At 41.2% G+C, this 17,300-nt stretch overlaps 2 protein-coding genes and 1 long non-coding RNA gene across 3 annotated transcripts in view; 1 reads left to right on the forward strand and 2 right to left on the reverse strand.

The window, feature by feature from the left end:
• Positions 1-6,714, forward strand: part of LOC139039044 (uncharacterized) — a 74,179-nt gene extending 67,465 nt beyond the window's left edge. Inside the window, exons 4-5 of the long non-coding RNA XR_011492174.1 lie at positions 33-101; positions 6,214-6,714. This is a non-coding gene — a long non-coding RNA (uncharacterized lncRNA). The remainder of the gene's footprint in view (positions 1-32; positions 102-6,213) is intronic.
• On the reverse strand, positions 2,407-3,417 carry LOC110124849 (olfactory receptor 1A1). Its single transcript, XM_020873552.2, has one exon. The coding sequence runs from the start codon at positions 3,343-3,345 to the stop codon at positions 2,407-2,409; it is 939 nt and encodes a 312-aa protein (XP_020729211.2). The 5' UTR covers positions 3,346-3,417.
• A 2,862-nt stretch (positions 6,715-9,576) lies between the features above and the next one.
• On the reverse strand, positions 9,577-10,515 carry LOC110124848 (olfactory receptor 1A1-like). Its single transcript, XM_070478870.1, has one exon. The coding sequence runs from the start codon at positions 10,513-10,515 to the stop codon at positions 9,577-9,579; it is 939 nt and encodes a 312-aa protein (XP_070334971.1).
• Positions 10,516-17,300: the final 6,785 nt, after the last annotated feature.

Consider the following 17,300-nt stretch of genomic DNA (forward strand, 5'->3'; position numbering starts at 1 on the left):
AATTTTCCTGAATTGCCATATCTACTATGCAGTCTTTTCCGGACAATCTCAAGACATTGGAACTTGAAGTAATTTAAATTGCAATATTAACATTACCCCAGGTAAGCACGTTTGACAGAATCAAAGGGAGATGGGTAGGACAGTGACTAGACATGTTGATGCAATGATTTTTATTTGCATCTAAAGTTACAAAGATACATATAGATTCTTATGATTGTTGTAGGGAATTTAATAGAGGAGATCAACTTGCCTTATCTAAATTCAAACAGAAGAATAACATGGGAAGGATGGGGCAATTAAGTGGTATGGGATTCTCCTAAGAGTCTACATCCATTTACCTGTAACAGCAAAATTATGTAGTCATCAAAATTGTTGCATTCTTTATTTAAACATAATATTGCAGTAATTATTTATTTAATATAAATTTATTAAGTAGTTACTGTATGTCTGCCCTAAGTGTTGAAGATACAAATCTTCACATTAGTGTGGGAATAACAGGTAAAAAGATTATGTAATATTTTTACTGACCAATCTTGAAAATTCTCTACATTAAATACTTTCATTCCCTCCATGATTTGGTCATTCATTCACACAGATTCATATGCATTTGTAATCAAATCTTTTTTGATTAAAAAGAAGATAATTGGGGTAAATCTCATCCTTGGTGTTTTACAGACCCAGAAAGCATTGAAAGGTGAATAACATCATTATCCAATGCCCATGGTCAAATTCTTGGCAATCTGAATGATCTACAGAAGATAATAATTTTATATTTTTATTGCCAGTTAATACAGTAGATACAAAACCACTTGCACATTGTTCCAAGATACACTCAATCTAACTATTCAAAACATTATTCTGTGTGGACATACTATATTTGAGGACAATCATTTGTATGTTATTAATATTTTTAAAAAGTTTTATAATTATATCATGAACAGAATCAAATCATAGAAAGTAGAGTTCCTTAGTGGTACTTAATTACCTTCTGGATTAACTATCTTTCTTTGAGGAATATTACTTACGTGATGAGAGCTGGTCATCCAGAATGTAAGCCTCATCCTTCCCAAGCCATGCTGGAAAAACATGGTTGCATCGTTTTCATTACTGCTCTCTCTCTCTTTTTTTTTTTGTTTATTATTTGGCACTCAATTTTCTTGCCACTGTAACTTTGTTTCATGCTATAATTAAATCAGCCTTTTATTATATTAATTAAACCAGAATATTTATTACTTTTAGGTGCAATGACTCTATTGATGAGTGTCATTTTAGTAAGATTTTAGAGAGAATCTTATACTCTTTTGAAACAGTCTAGTTTAATTAACAATACGGAAAGAACAAAAGTATCCACTCAAGTAATTTCCTTTAAAGATTTCAAGGGTTGGGTAAATAGTGTCTCTGGTGGCTCAGTGGTAAAGAATTTGCCTGCCAGTGCAGGAGATGTGGGTTCATTCCCTGGGTTGGGAAGATCCCCTGGAGAGGGAAATGGCAACCCTCTCCAGTATTCTTGCCTGGAAAATCCCACGGACAAAGGAGTCTGGTGGGCTACAGTCCCTGGGCCACAAAAGGTTCAGACATGACTGAGCAACTAAACAACAACGACAGAGAGTATCTAGTCTGATTATGTCTATCATTACCTGCATACGTGCTAAGGCTCTTCAGTCATGTCTGACTCCTTGTGACCCTACCCTATAGACTGTAGTCCACCGGACTTCCCTGTCCGTGGGATCCTCCAGGCAACAATACTGGAGTGTATTGCCATTCCCTCCTCCAGGGAGTCTTCCTGACCCAAGGATTGAACTGGCATCTCTTATGTCTCCTGCATTGGCAGGCAGTTTCTTTACGACAAGTGCCATCTGGGAATCCCCATGTCTGTCATTGTTAGATTACAATTCTAAGACTGATATTTTCATTTGTTCATCCTACTTTTTATCAAGAATTATTAGATACACTTTATATAACTGAGGTTGTAAAAGGTACAGTGATGTAACAGCTCCTGCCTCAGAGATTTGCAAGCATAGTAGGGCTGATTAACATCATAGTCCAATTAAAATTGACATTCAAATAGTGATTTATATCCTTCAAACCATGGACTTCTGTGATCCTCACACCTGTGACAGTGGTGGGACAGATGTTATTATTGCTAATATGTAGATGTAGAAGCTGAGCTTCAAACCTTCTCAAATTTACTCTGATAATCAGTATCTTTGCTGGGATAAGAACCTAATATTCCTTGGCTTTCACTCTGCTAAATGGACAATGATGAGTACAGAATGATCTATCATAAATTGATTTCTGAGAAGAGGACTTTCTAGCTGGAAAGAGCAAAGAAAGCTTCCTCAAGAGGAATGATGGATTTCCAAGTGCACCCTAAATTCTAAGGGCAGTCTCGAATGTAGGATGACCTCACATTGATTGTGAGAAGATTCTCCTGCTGAAGAGTTTCCCCAGGGCAGCCTTCATGTCCCGATTCCTCAGACTGTAGATGAAAGGATTTAACATTGGGGTCACCGCCATGTACATCACAGTTATCACAGCATCCTTTAGGCTATAACTAGTCAGAGGGCGGAAATACATGCCCATGACTGTCCCATAATACAGAGAAACAACTGTGAGGTGGGAACCACAAGTGGAGAAGGCTTTGAGCACACCTTTAGTAGAGGGAACCCGTAAGACTGTGGAAAAGACCCGAACATAGGAGATGACAATGCACAGTAATGGCACAGAGAAGACACCAACTCCCAGGTACATCATCTTCACGTTAAAGTGGATGTCAGAACAGGACAGCTTGAGCAAAGGGGTAATGTCACAGTAGAAGTTGGCCACTTCCTGGTTTCCACAGAAGGACAGGCTAGCTGTGAGCAGAGTGTGGGGGAGGGCATTGCCATTTCCAACCACCCAAGACCCAATGACTAGCAGGACACAGGTCCGTGGGCTCATAATTGTTGTGTAATGAAGTGGATGGGTGATGGCCACAGCTCGATCATAGGCCATAGCAGCCAGGATGTAACTATCTGTGTTACCCAAGGCAATCATAAAGTACATCTGTGTTAGGCATCCTCCAAAGGAGATGGCTTTGTTGCCCAGGAGGTGGTTGGCCAGCATCTTAGGGATGGTTACAGAGGAGAAGAAGATGTCAACAAAGGAGAGGTTGGCAAGGAGAAAATACATGGGGTTGTGGAGGCGAGCATCAGAGCGAATGGCCAAGATGATGAGCAGGTTTCCAATCAATGTGATGGGGTAAATGAACAGAAAAAGTAAGAAGAAGAAGTCTTCCTGTTTTTGCTGGCCAGTAACTCCCAGGAGGATGAAGTTGAAGGTAGAGGACTGGTTGTCTTCTCTCATGGATCCTTCAGCAGGAAAGGGGAGAGGAATCCAGAATTGTTAGTGTGGTGACTGTGTGTAATGATCTTTCTTATCCACCGTTTTTGACTCACATGACCAACCATCTCTACAACTTAGTTAACTAAATCTGGAGATAACCAATATTTTGGGGGAAATATCTTTATTGATTAGTAGGACTAATCAAGAATTACCCCTGGACACTCATGAATAAAACCTGAACAGTCTGTGAATCAGAGGTGCCCATCCTCCTCCACCCCAGAACTGTCACCCAACATCTAGGATTTAATCAGTTAATAAATACTAATTTTTACATTGCATGTGCTACTTTGTTAGACATGTGGAAAAATTGCAAAATGTATAAGAATTTCATCCATGTATTCAATATAGAAGACTGACTTAGATGCTAGCCATCGCAGATCACAGAGAGAGATGATTTCTGCTGAAATCTTGAAGGGAGAAGTAGAAGAACCATATGTCCCCAGGAGAGGAGCCAGGAGGTGCATCAGCATGAACGCTATGAACAGAGACCTTGGGTCAGAGTTCCAGGAAATGCTGGGCTGCTGAAATCCATTTTCCTGGAAAGTGTTTATGTTCTAAGATACTTGTCTCATGAGTGTGAAGCTGCTGAAGACTGTTTTTCAGAAGAAGCCAAATTCTTCCCTGTGGCATCAGGGGTAGTAGTTCAGGTGAAAGAAATGCCCTCTTCAGTGCTTTGACCTATTGTTGCTTTGTCAGAGAAATAACTAATTTTTCTTAAGGGGTCTGTTAACATGCACTGTTGAATGTGGGAGTGCAAGTTTTGTAGCTTCTCTCTGAGGCAACAGGCTTTTGTGAGTTCATCTGCATGCATGCATTTGTACACACACAGAGTATTATTTCAGGAAGTAGCTGAGGAATGGCATAGCCAATTCAAAACTACCCCTTCCTCACCCGGTTTTCATGGATAAGGGCCCAAGCATAACCATTGTCAGAAGGGAAGTGTCTCTCTCCCTCTCTCCTCTCTGTGCCCCCTCTTTCCTCTCTCCTCCCTTCTCTTTTTGTGTTTATTCAATCAGGAGCCCTTGGGTTCCGAATTCAGGCCAAGGTTTATGTCCTTGTTTTGTCTCTACATCTGTGAAGACAATTCAATTCACCCATGTTTTTCATCTAGTAAAATGACCATAATTCTGCTTACCTCTCCTGGTGTTGTGAGGGTCAAAGGAGATTATGCATGTAGTGCAGTTACTGGCTATTTAGTCCCCTGGTATCCCAGGGATGGCAGAGCCTGGTGGGCTGCCGTCTGTGGGGTCGCACAGAGTCAGACACGACTGAAGCGACTTAGCAGCAGCAGCAGCATTCCTGTTGTACAAAGTTTCTTCTCCAACATCCACAGCTTCTACCTGGGGAGTCAGCTCAGATGCCTCCAAAAGGGACTTAGTCCTGTGGCCTTCACTCCTCTTCCATGAATGGAGAGTTTACAGGCAGCTGGTCCAGTCAGTACCTGTTAGCTTTCCTTTCTGGAGGCAGGCATGCTGGAGAATGTGTTAGTAGTCGTCCTAGAGGATGGTCTCTGGTCCTATGTTTTTGAGGCAGAAGACACAGGACTGGAATGATTTGGAAAGAGGAGCCCTGAGTTTTCCCACTGTGGAGCAGAAGAGCCAGAAGGAGTTGACCTGGATGAGGGCTAAAGATGAGGACTCTAGTTTCCTCCTCAAAGATGCAGGATGGGTCATATGATAGAGAAAACTATGAGTGGTTCACTAGGTTATAAAGTCTCTTGAAACATGACTCTCCTATGTCTTAATTCGGGCCAAAGTCAGAGTAATTGTTGAGACTCATTACATGCTGTGCCTTGAGGGGATACAGTCGTTCTCATGAGTCATTTTGTCAGAGTTCTTTTCTAGAAGGAATGATGGGCAACAGTTTCCCAGAGAGTGTGTCTCCAGGGTCCAGGCCTTGGGCTCACCTATTCTGACCTCTGTTGAAATATGGACCCTTGTCCTCTGCTTTAGCACAAGCTGGAACCATCCCTTGGGATACAAGAAGTGTGGTAAAATTGAACTCCTGGGCTTTATCCTAGGCTATACTGAAGCCTTTCTGGTGTTAAATGTGCAAAGAAGAGTAATTATATGTCACCTTTTATGTGTGATTTGTCTTAGGGGTGGCTATGAGGGAAATTAAATTTTTTTTTCTTGTGCTTTGATAGTAAGTCTCTGAATGTTTTAGATTCTTAGAGAAGAAAAGGTTCCAGATGTTATCTAGTCCACCTTATGTATATCTCACCTTTTTAACAGCCCTGATTAGTGGTCATTGTGCTATGATTTAGCCTCTTCTGTAGTAGGGAGTGCTCTATAGAGGACCATGGTGAAGACTGTGAGCTCTGAATGGGTTTCAGTCCAGGCTCTGCCTCTTTCGGGCTATAAGTAACTTTGCATAGTTATTAAATGTACTTACTCATTTCTGTGGGGCTTCCCAAGTGGCACTGTGGTAAAGAATCTGCCTGACAATACAGGAGATATGAGACATGGGTTCGATCCCTGGGTTGGGAAGATCTAGAGAAGGGCATGGCAACCCACTCCAGTATTCTTGCCTAGAGAATCCCATGAACAGAGGAACCTGGAGGGCTACAGTCCATGGGGTTGCAGAGTCGGATGCAACTGAAACGACTTAGCACGCATGTACTCATCTGTATGATTGGAATAACAAAGCAGCAGCAGCAGCAACATTCTCAGAAATTTGTTATGAGGATCACATGAACTGATATCTGAAAAGTCCTTAAACCAGAGCCTGTTATATAGTTAGCACTTAGCAAATTTTAGCTGTTATTTTATTATCTCTGTGCTACTTTTTTCCTCCTGTAATACTATCAACTACCTCTTTTTCTACTAGCCATGTAACTGTTGGATGACTCTCCAAAATCTTCAGATTCTACCGATCTTGAAACATTTGCTGAATTACATTTTCCCTTGGAGTTGTTTCAAGTTACACCATTGTATTTGCTGTGTTATTACTGTCACTCAGATCACAGTCCGCTGTCTAGGACTTGGGCTTCACAGACGTGGATAATATAACATCTCAGGGTAAATATTTTCATCCTAGTAATCACTTTTTCTTTTTATGTCCTTTTCAAAATATCTTACTAATTCCACTTTTTATTTTCTGAGGGCTCACTATGGGCAAGGAATTGTGTAATGGCATCAGAGAGAACTATGAAGACAACCATGCTTTAACCTCAAACATTCAACTGTTTCTATGTAAAGTGGCTGCAACTTTCCTTAGCTTATAAACGGAATCTCTTACCTCCCATGTGCTAGAGAGAAAATCCTGTGGATTGTTGCAGAGGCTAAAATGTACTGTCTGTTATAAAATCCCAAGCTTTTTAAAATCTCTTCTAAAGATACTAAAGAATGATCTATGCAATATATTTTCAGAATAACAGAAGAGGAAAAACACCTTAAGTACTTGGATGAAAAATTGTATTAGAAAGTTCTTTAAAGAAGGGAACAAAGAAAAGATTTTTTAAATTTTAAAATATTTTTAAGACCTTTAAAATAAGAGAGTATGAGACAAATAAATTTAGATGAAAATGAAATTGACATAGAAACAGCAAACAGAAGTGAATAAGGAACACTACATGATTGTACTTGGCATTTTAGGCAGAATTGACAACATTTCAGAAAATAAATGAGCAGTATTCAGGACAACCCTGAAATTGTCTCGATCTCTCCAGGTGGATTATTTGACAGCTTTCCTTGGAGATATGAACATTAGATATGTGGTCTTCCTTCTTCTGAGCTCCAATGTTCTGGTTACACCACCTTTTGCCTTTTGCTCCCTTGAGATATTGTAACTTCTTGCAGTTTTTCCTCTGGGTTAGCTCGGCATTTTCTTTTTTCATCTTTAGTCTCTTTTAGGATATACTAATATATTAATACTATATATCCACTTGCAGTAGTCGTGTATGGATGTGATAGTTGGACCATAAAGATGGCTGAGTGTCAAAGAATTGATGCTTTCGGACTGTGGCATTGGAGAAGACTATTGAGAGTCCCTTGGACTGCAAAGAGATCAAAGCAGTCAATCCTAAAGGAAATCAACCCTGAATACTCATTGGAAGGACTAATGCTGAAGCAGAAGCTCCAATATCTTGGTCACCTGATGCAAATAGCCGACTCATGGGGAAAGATTTTAATGCTGGGAAAGATTGAGGGCAAAAGGAGAAGAGGGCAGCAGAAGATGAGATGGTTGGATAGGATCTCTGACTAAATGGAAATGCTGCTGCTGCTGCTGCTAAGTCACTTGAGTCGTGTCCGACTCTGTGTGACCCCATAGACGGCAACCCACCAGGCTCCCCAGTCCCTGGGATTCTCTAGGCAAGAATACTGGAGTGGGTTGCCATTTCCTTCTCCAATGCATGAGAGTGAAAAGTAAATGGAAATGAACTTGGGCAAACTCCAGGAGATAATGAGGGACAGGGAGGACTGATGTGCTGCAGTTTATGGGGTTGCAAAGAGTCAGACACAACTTAGCAACTGAACAGCAACAATCTAATTCCCTGTATTAAATCTTCTTTTTATTTTATTTTTTTATGAAGCATGTTAATTTCTAAACCACTTTTAAAAAATTTTTATTAGTTGAAGGCTAATTACTTTACAATATTGTAGTGGTTTTTGCCATACATTGACATGAGTCAGCCACGGATTTACATGTGTTCCCCATCCTGAACCCCCCTCCCACCTCCCTCCCGATCCCATCCCCTGGGTCATCCCAGTGCACCAGCCCTGAGCACTTGTCTCATGCATCCAACCTGGACTTTCATATAGGGTTATCATTACCATCTTTCTAAATTCCATATATATGCATTAGTATACTGTATTGGTACACTTGCTATTCATTTTTAATTTAACTTTTTATTGGAGTATAGTTGATTTACAATATTGTATTAGTTTCAGCAAAATACATACTCTTTTTTATTTAAGATTCTTTTAACATATAGGCCATTATAGAGTACTGACTAGAGTTCACTGTGCTGTACAATAAGTTCTTCATAGTTAGCTGTTTTTTAAAAAAATTATTTCCTTGATTGTGCTGGGCCTTTTGTTTCTGTGAGGGCTCTGTGCTGGTTGCAGCGCATGCAACGCTCCACTTTCGGTGTGTGGGCTTCTCATTGCAGTGGCTTCTCTTGCTGCAGAGCTCTAGAGCACTCAGCCTTCGGTAGTTGTGGTGCGTGGGCTCAGCAGTTGTGGCTTCCGGGCCCTAGAGCACAGGCTCAATAGTTATGGCATACTGGTTTAGCTGCTCCGCAGCATGTGAGATCTTCCTGGGTCAGGGATTAAACCCGTATCTCCTGCATTGGCAGGTGGACTCTTTACCAATGAACCACAGGGGATCCCCTGGTTTTCTATTTTATATGTAGTAATATGTATATGCCAGCCCCAATCTCCCAGTTTGTCCCTCCTTCCTTATCCTCTGTTAACCATGTTTGTTCTCTACATCCGTGACTCTAGTTCTGTTTTGTAAATAAGTTCATTTATACGATTTTTTGAGATTCCACATCGAAGTGATATCAACCATTTTGTGGCAGGTAAATCTTCTAATTATACATACCTGTTATGATTTCTGTCCCCAGAGTGAGTCCTTTTTGACACTCGAGGTACATAATGGATGCAATATCCACTATGATTACATATAATCATGATTATATTACAGTTTAGAGACTAATAGCTTCATATATTTTGCTTTCCACCAGTATTCATTGGATGCACTTTATATGACCAAGACTGTGAAAGGTATGGTGATACGTTAAGACAGCTCCTGCCTTAAGAGGCTTGCAAACAGTAGAGGTGATTAAATGTAGTAATCTAATAATTAGCATAATTATTTAAAAAATCTAATGACATGTGAATAGTGATTTATAGCCTTCATAGTCGGAACCATAGTGATCCTTGCAGCTTATGACAGTGACTGGGCAGGTATTATTATTCTTTACATGTGATGTAGAGGCTGGACCTCAGTCTTTCTCACTTTTCCTCTCACAGTTGTTTAATTGGGACAGGAACCCAATATTCCTGCCAAAGCAAAATGAAATGTACAAAGTGGTGATTTGAGTAACGTGGTTCATAACTGTTACAAGATTTCTGAGAGGAGGAATTTCCAGAAGGAAAGATGTAGGCAGCTTTTTGGAGGGGAAAACGTTGGGGATGGGTCTCCAGGTATACCCTAACTGGTGACTGCAGTCTTCAGTGTATGAGCTCATGTTGGATGTGAGGGCGTTCCCTTGCTGAAGAGTTTCCCCAGGGCAGCTTTCATGACCCTATTTCTCAGAGTATAGATGAAAGGATTTAACATTGGGGTCACTGCGATATACATCACGGTTATCACAGCGTCCTTTAGGCTATAACTAGTCAGAGGGCGGAAATACATGCCCATGACTGTCCCATAATACAGAGAAACAACTGTGAGGTGGGAACCACATGTGGAGAAGGCTTTGAGCACACCTTTAGCAGAGGGAACCCGTAAAACTGTGGAAAAGACCCAAACATAAGAGATGACAATACATAGTAATGGCACAGAGAAGACAGCAACTCCCAGGTACATCATCTTCACGTTAAAGTGGATGTCAGAACAGGACAACTTGAGCAAAGAGGCAATGTCACAGTAGAAGTTGGCCACTTCCTGGTTTCCACAGAAGGACAGGCTAGCTGTGAGCAGAGTGTGGGGGAGGGCATTGCCATTTCCAACCACCCAAGACCCAATGACTAGCAGGACACAGGTCCGTGGGCTCATAATTTTTGTGTAATGAAGTGGACGGGTGATGGCCATAGCTCGATCATAGGCCATAGCAGCTAGGATGTAACTATCTGTGTTAGCCGAGGCAATCATGAAATACATCTGTGTTAGGCATCCTCCAAAGGAGATGGCTTTGTTGCCCAGGAGGTGGTTGGCCAGCATCTTAGGGATGGTTACAGAGGAGAAGAAGATGTCAACAAAGGAGAGGTTGGCAAGGAGAAAATACATGGGGTTGTGGAGGCGAATATCGAAGTGAATGGCCAAGATGATGAGCAGGTTTCCAATCAGTGTGATGGGGTAAATGAACAAGAAAAGGACGAAGAAGAAGTCTTCCTGTTCCTGATGACTACTAACTCCTAGGAGGAATAAATCCGGAACAGAGGAATAGTTTTCTTCTCTCATAGGTCCTTTGTTAGCAAGGGAAGAGAAGAAACCAGAATTTTTAGTGAAGTACTGTGTCTAATATATCTTTATTCACCACACTGAATTGCCTGTGTTTATACTTGCGTATGCTAAATTCAGAGATAATTAATATTTGGGGGAAATGATCCCTTTTCATTAATCTAATTGTCAGAGAGCCTTTGACACATGCTAAGAAGATCAGTGATGCCCATCTGCCTGATTAAAAACCTTTGATTTAATCATTTAACAATTAAATTTCAATTTGTGTGTGCTAGATACTTTGTAAGGCCTTGTGGAAAAACCATGAACCTGTCGAAAATATGGTTGTCTATTTATTTACTCGACATATATGACATAGTCTCTGCTCTTAGGGACCTTATAGCTTCATGGAGAATCCTAAATGTCACAGGATTATTGTACATGAGAGGAAAAGGACAGCATTTTAGAGTATTGAAGAAAGAACTTCAGTACAAAGAATGTGTTGTACATGGAGTATCCTGAATAATTAGAAACTGTTCTACTGGCTGATCCCAGAGCCCAGGTGGTATCAGGTGTCTGCACTGGTGTTAGAAGGTTGTAAATCAAAAGACGGGCTTCCTAGGTGACTCAGTCGTAAAGAATTCACCTGCCGATGCAGGAGATGCAGGAGACGCAGTTTCAATCCCTGGGTGGAGAAGATCTCCTGGAATAGGAAATGGCAACCCACTCCAATGTTCTTGCCTGGAAAATTCCATGGACAGAGGCGCCTGGTGGGCTACAGTTCATGGGGTTGCAAACAGTCAGACGTGACTGAACAACTGAGCACACATATGCAGATCAGAAAGACAGCTGGGAATAGGTCCCAGCAAAGCAAGCCTAGTAAAATCCCTCCTCAGGTGTTCCGTTTTTGATGTATATGTTTTCTACTACCTCTTGGTAGGTTTTACCTCTTTTCCAAACCTTTAATTATATATGAGCTCAACACTTTGTTTTGCCTCCCTTTTGTTATTTCTTTTGGTAACTCATTCAACCCCATTGTGGCCTCAGCTACTGCTTAGTAGACTGATCTACATCCGTACACTTGATCTCTCTTTCCTTTATTTCCACATTTGTTGTACTGTAACATGTCTAAGAATCCCTATACACTGCATATACAACCTAAATAGTTTGCAAGGTTTTTGAAAAGGAAAGGCTTCTTTATTTTTATCTCTTCCAGAGAGACCCTTGTGGAATAGTGTTCATTTTGTGTACCTATAAGTTTACACTCAATATTTCTTGAATTATACCCAGGTTTATTATATGGGCTCCCCACATGTGGTGTACTCCTGGGCATGCTCATCCAGTTTTCCATTACCTCTACATCCGATCTTGTTGATTTAATTTCAAATAATTGGGCTATAACCCAATGTTTCTATTTATTGTCTCTGTGCTTTAGTTTTTTTAAATTAATTTTTAACTGGGGTATAATTGCTTTACAATATTGTGTTAGGTTCTTCTGTACATCAAAGTCAATCAGTTATACGATACATATATCCCCTCTTTTTTTAGAATTCCTTCCCATTTAGGTTGCCAAGGAGCATTGAGTAGATTTCCCTGTGCTGTATAGTAGGTTCTCATTAATTGTCTATTTTATACATAGCAGTGTGTATATGTAAATCCTAGTCTCCCAGTTTACCCCATCTCTCCTTCCCCCATTGGTATCCATAGTTTGTTCTTTATATAGTGTAATATCGCTTATATGTGGAATCTAGAAAAATAGTACAGATGAACTTATTTGCAAAGCAGAAATAGAGACTCAGTGCTTTAGTTTTGACAACCATCATTTTCTATCTGATATATTTATAAGTATACATTCTGAATGGGAGTATATGATCAACTCTAGAATTACAGTTATTGCTGGAATGATAAGGAGAAAATTGAGATGTGAGATGGGAATAAATGGAGTTTTGAATGTATCTAATATTTATTTCTTTAAAAAATTTGAAGCAAGCTGGATCACTTTGCAGTACACCTGAAACTAACACACCACTGTGAATCAACCATATTCCAAAAAAATGTGGAGCAAATTTGACCAAATCTTTTTGTTCAATCTAGATGATAAGTTTTTTTGATGTTATACTTTGTCTGTCATTATGATGTTTTAATAACTTTATAATAAGTAAATTTAAGTTAAAATATAAATTTCGTAGGTTGGATGATCATTGGGTCTAGAATGTAGTCATGAAGTTGGGTGGTTCAAATCTATTTTTCAGTGAAAGTAGGAGAGAAAATGTTCCTTGTGAAGAGGCTAAAAATAAATGGAAGTTATTTACACTGGGAATGGGGACCCAGGGACCAAATACAATGCTCATCTAGGCTTATGTATAGAGATGGCTGCTTATTGAACTCACAGTTATATTATAAAATACAAATGTGATTGTGTCTATCTCTTTAAAACCATCATTTTCTACATATCACCTAACAGATGAAGTCCAAGTTTCTTATCCTGGAAAAAATCTCAAGGACAAGTTGTTTAGACAGTGAAGGGTACCTTCAGGCAGAACCACATGTTGTATATCTTTATCAGAAGCTGAGAGTTCAGGCAGGGGAATAAGAGGAATTCAATCAGGAAAAGAAATTCGGGGTTATACTGGGGGGAGTTTGACCAACACAGGCGATTTGTACTTTATTCATTATGTACAAAGATAATATAGTGGATGTGAGTAAAATTAACCTTTTCTGATAATACAGTTATGCAACCTTTTATTTAATGTAAACAGAGAAATTTGGGCATGTATTTTAAATGACTGATTCATAAGGCAGTGTTTTGAATGCTTATGTTGTGCAAGAACAACCACAAGGAAATAAAAAAGGTAAATAATGAAAGAATGTAAGACTAGCACCAGAAAAGGGGTTGGTATAATCAACACAGGAACCAAAGAAACGGAACAAGAGCAGAGAGATTCCTGAGCACAGGGATGGATGATAGAGATCCTTAGTGGTGGATGTCAGTGTCTTCATGGGGAGAAATGATTTCTGCAGAAAGCCGAGAGAAAGAGGGAAAAAAGCATATGCCCCCACAGAGAGGAGCCGGGGATGGGAGAAAGGGGCCAGGTAGGGATCAGCATGAAGCTACAGGCAGAGTAAGAACCTCGAGTTCCCTGGAGTTAAGCCCGAGTCCCAGGAAATGCTGCCTGCTAAAATCCACTTTCATGGAAAGTGTTTAGGCTCTGTGGTATCCGTGGCATGAGTGTGGTGATGCTGAGGATAGAGGAAGCCAAATGCTTCCCCTTGTCATATGAGGCAGGAAACATACCAAAAGGCATCCTCTGAGTGCTCTGCGACTCCCCGATAGGTTGGTGCACCAGTGCTTTGATAATGAAATAACACAACTTCCTGGAGGAGCTTCTTAGCGTGCACCATTGAATGTGGGGGTGAAAGGAGTGCCGTCCTTAGCTCTTTTCTAAAATAATGCACTTGTGTGACTGCTCGTATGTGCACACACAAACAATATTACTTTAGAAAGTGGACAGTTCAAGACTGAGACAACCAAATCAGAGCTACTCCATCTTGTCCTTTTTGTTTTTTTTTTTAGAGAAAGCCCAAGGAGAAGTATTATCAGAAGGGAAGCATGGTCTCTCTGTCTGTCTGTCTTTCTCTCACACACACACCCATCAAATCTTGAAGACTTTGGTTCTTGAGTCCTAGTTTTGCTACCATCTCTATTTGACTTTAGGCGATTCAGTTAATTATTTTTTTCATCTGATGGAAGCATATAATAATTCTACTTACCTCTTGAGGGTTTTATGAGACTCAAAGGAGATAATACATGTAGTGCAGTTGCGGGTTATCTATCTCATGCTGTCACTGTGATAGAGAGTCACTTCTCCAATAGCCAAAGCCCCTACCTGGGACGTCAGCTCAGATAATGTTCAAGAAGGGTCCTGGTCTTGTGGCCTTCTGGCCTCTTCCACAAAAGGGAATTTTACAGCCACCAGTTCTAGCAGATTCCTCCTGGGGAGTAGCTGTGCTGGAGAAAGTGCTGATAGAAGCTTGGCAGAGTTGGTCCTCTCTTTCTGTGGGAAAGGAGATAGGACTGGGATGGTTTGGAGAGAAGGACCCCAAGTTTCCTAATAGTAGAGCAGAAGGGGTGGGAAGAGATGTCTTGGATGGAGACTGGAGATGAGCATTCTAGCTTCCTCCGTAAGGGAGCAAGGTCATCACAGCAAGGAGAACATTTGGAATTATGCAGCAGGTTATAAAGTCTCCTGAAACATGACTCGCTCAGACCTTCATTCCAACCAGTCAGAGTAACTGTGGAGACTCCTTGCGTGCTCCTAATGGGACACAGAGTTTCTCGGGAGTAACTGATCTCAGAGTTCTTCCCTAGAAAAAGGATGGGCTGCATCGCCCCAGAGTATGTCTCCAGGGTCAAAGCCCTGGGTTGACCTATTCTGGCCTCTTTGTTGGAAAGTGGGCCCCTGTTCTCTGCCTCAGCACAAAATGGAACAGCCCTTGGGAGCGGTAAAGATTATGGTACAATTACTTTTTTTTTATTAGTTGGAGGCTAATTACTTTACAATATTGTAGTGGTTTTTGCCATACATTGACATGAATCAGCCATGGATTTACATGTGTTCCCCATCCTGAACCCCCCTCCCACCTCCCTCCCCATCCCATTCCTCCAGGTCATCCCAGTGCACCAGCCCCGAGCACTTGTCTCATGCATCCAGCCTGGATTGGCGATCCGTTTCACACTTGATAAAAAAAATAAAATAAAATACGACGTCCAAGGGGAAAAAAAAACGGTAATTAGTAGCAAAAAAAAAAAAATAATAAGATTATGGTACTATTACACTCCTGTCTTACTTCCAGCCTACACAGAAATCTTTCTGGTGTTAAGTGTGAAACATAATATAATTCTATTTCATCTTTCTCTAGAACTCTATCTGAGAAAAGAGTAGAAATTTATATTTTAAAAAACCCTTCTTCCCATGTAGAATGGTGGTGGTGGTTTAGTCACTAAGTCGTGTCTGACTCTTTGTGACCCCATGGACTATATAGCCTGCCACGCTCCTCTGTCCATGGGATTTCCCAGGCAAGAATACTGGATTGGTTTGCCATTTCCTCCTTATTTTAGGGGATCTTCCCCACCCAGGGATCAAACCTGGGTCACCTGCATTGCAGGTGGATTCTTTACCAACTGAGCCCCCAAGGTAATCTAGACACGCTTTAAACTGCTGCTTTTTCACTGTGTCCTGGGACAGGTGAGTCTGTGCTCAGGCTCCTCAGTAACATCCGTCCCTCCTGTAGGTGTTGCATAGGGGTTGGGGTTCCTGCGGGTACCACGTCTCCATCTTCCCTACCCATTTCTTTATTTCTAAAAGGTTCATGTATTTTGTTTTTGGCTGTGCTGACTCTATTGCTGCTCACGGGCTCTCACTAGTTGCGGCACGCAGGGGTTACTCTTTGCTGCAGTCTGCGGGCTTCTCATGTGGCTTCTCTCGTTGCAGAGCTCAGGCTCTAGGGCGCGTGGGCTTCAGTAGTTGTGGCTCTCAGACTCTAGAGCGCGTGCTCAGTGGTTGTGACACATGGGTTCAGTTGTCCCAGGACATGTGGAATCTTCCCAGGCCAGAGATCGAGCCCTTGTCCCCGGCATTGGCAGGCGGATTCTTAACCACTGAACCACCAGGGAAGCTCCCCATTTCTTTATTTTTTAAGAGTTTTTTTGAAATGGACCATTTAAAAAGTCTCTATTGAATTTACTGTAGTATTGCTTCTGTTTTTTGTTTTTTTTTTTTTTTTTGGTTGTGGGCCATGTGGGATTTAGCTCCCTGAGCAGGGGTGGAACCCGAACTGCCTGCTTTGGAAGGTGAAGTCCTAACTACTGGACTGCCAGGGAAGTCCCTTTCCTACCCATTGCTGGGTGGTCCCTCTGTGTGCAAAAGCCGCTCAATCAGCCCTCATCTCTTCGGAAGGCATTGCTCTGTTTGTATTAATAGGTATAGATTTGGTGTGTCTGTGAGTGATACCATCTTGGTCCCCTTCTCTTTAAGGAAAGCGTGATTTTAGAAAAGAAACACTTCTGCTTTTATTTTTTTACCCCAGTCCATGGCCCAGTGTCACATCCCTGAACAATTTACATGACTTCCTGGGAAGCCAGAGATATAAATGCGTGTGACAGCTGTGGTTTATGTTACTAGCGTTCTGTCCTTGTGGATTTCCTTGGCATCCTCTTCAGTGACACCAGATATATTTAGATGGACTGAGCGATGGTGTAAGGATAGTCACTGAGACTAGAAGAATCACTTCACTGCTTTAAAGCTGGTAACTTCTATGTGAGCCCATATTTCCCATTTCTGTCCTATCGTTCAACTAGTGCTATCTCCGGAGTGCCCTCTCTAATTGTAAAATTTCTAGCCAAGTCTTCTGCCAGCGCACACATTCTGACTTGCCTATATATCTATCCTTATTATTTTATGTCTTCTCTGTGGGTCAGCTTAGCCAGGGGAATGTACTGGTCATGAGGAAAACTGAATTTTAATCCCCACCTGCCTGTTGTTTGCTGTTCGGTTGCTAAGTTGTGCCTGACTCTTTGAGAGTCTGTAGACTGTAGCCCACCAGGCTTCTCTGTCCGTGGGATTTCTCAGGCAAGAATACAGCAGTGGGTTGTCATTTTCTCCCCCAGGGAATCTTCCTGACCCGGGTATGGAACCTCGGTCTCCTGCATTGCAGGCAGATTCTTTACCACTGAGCCACCATCCTCTTGAAACACATCAATGAAGTCATTTCACGTTTTGAAGGTTTGGTGTTCTTGTCTGTATAAG

This window comes from Odocoileus virginianus, chromosome 17, assembly GCF_023699985.2.
Source record: "Odocoileus virginianus isolate 20LAN1187 ecotype Illinois chromosome 17, Ovbor_1.2, whole genome shotgun sequence".
In the NCBI taxonomy this organism is placed as follows: domain Eukaryota; kingdom Metazoa; phylum Chordata; class Mammalia; order Artiodactyla; family Cervidae; genus Odocoileus; species Odocoileus virginianus.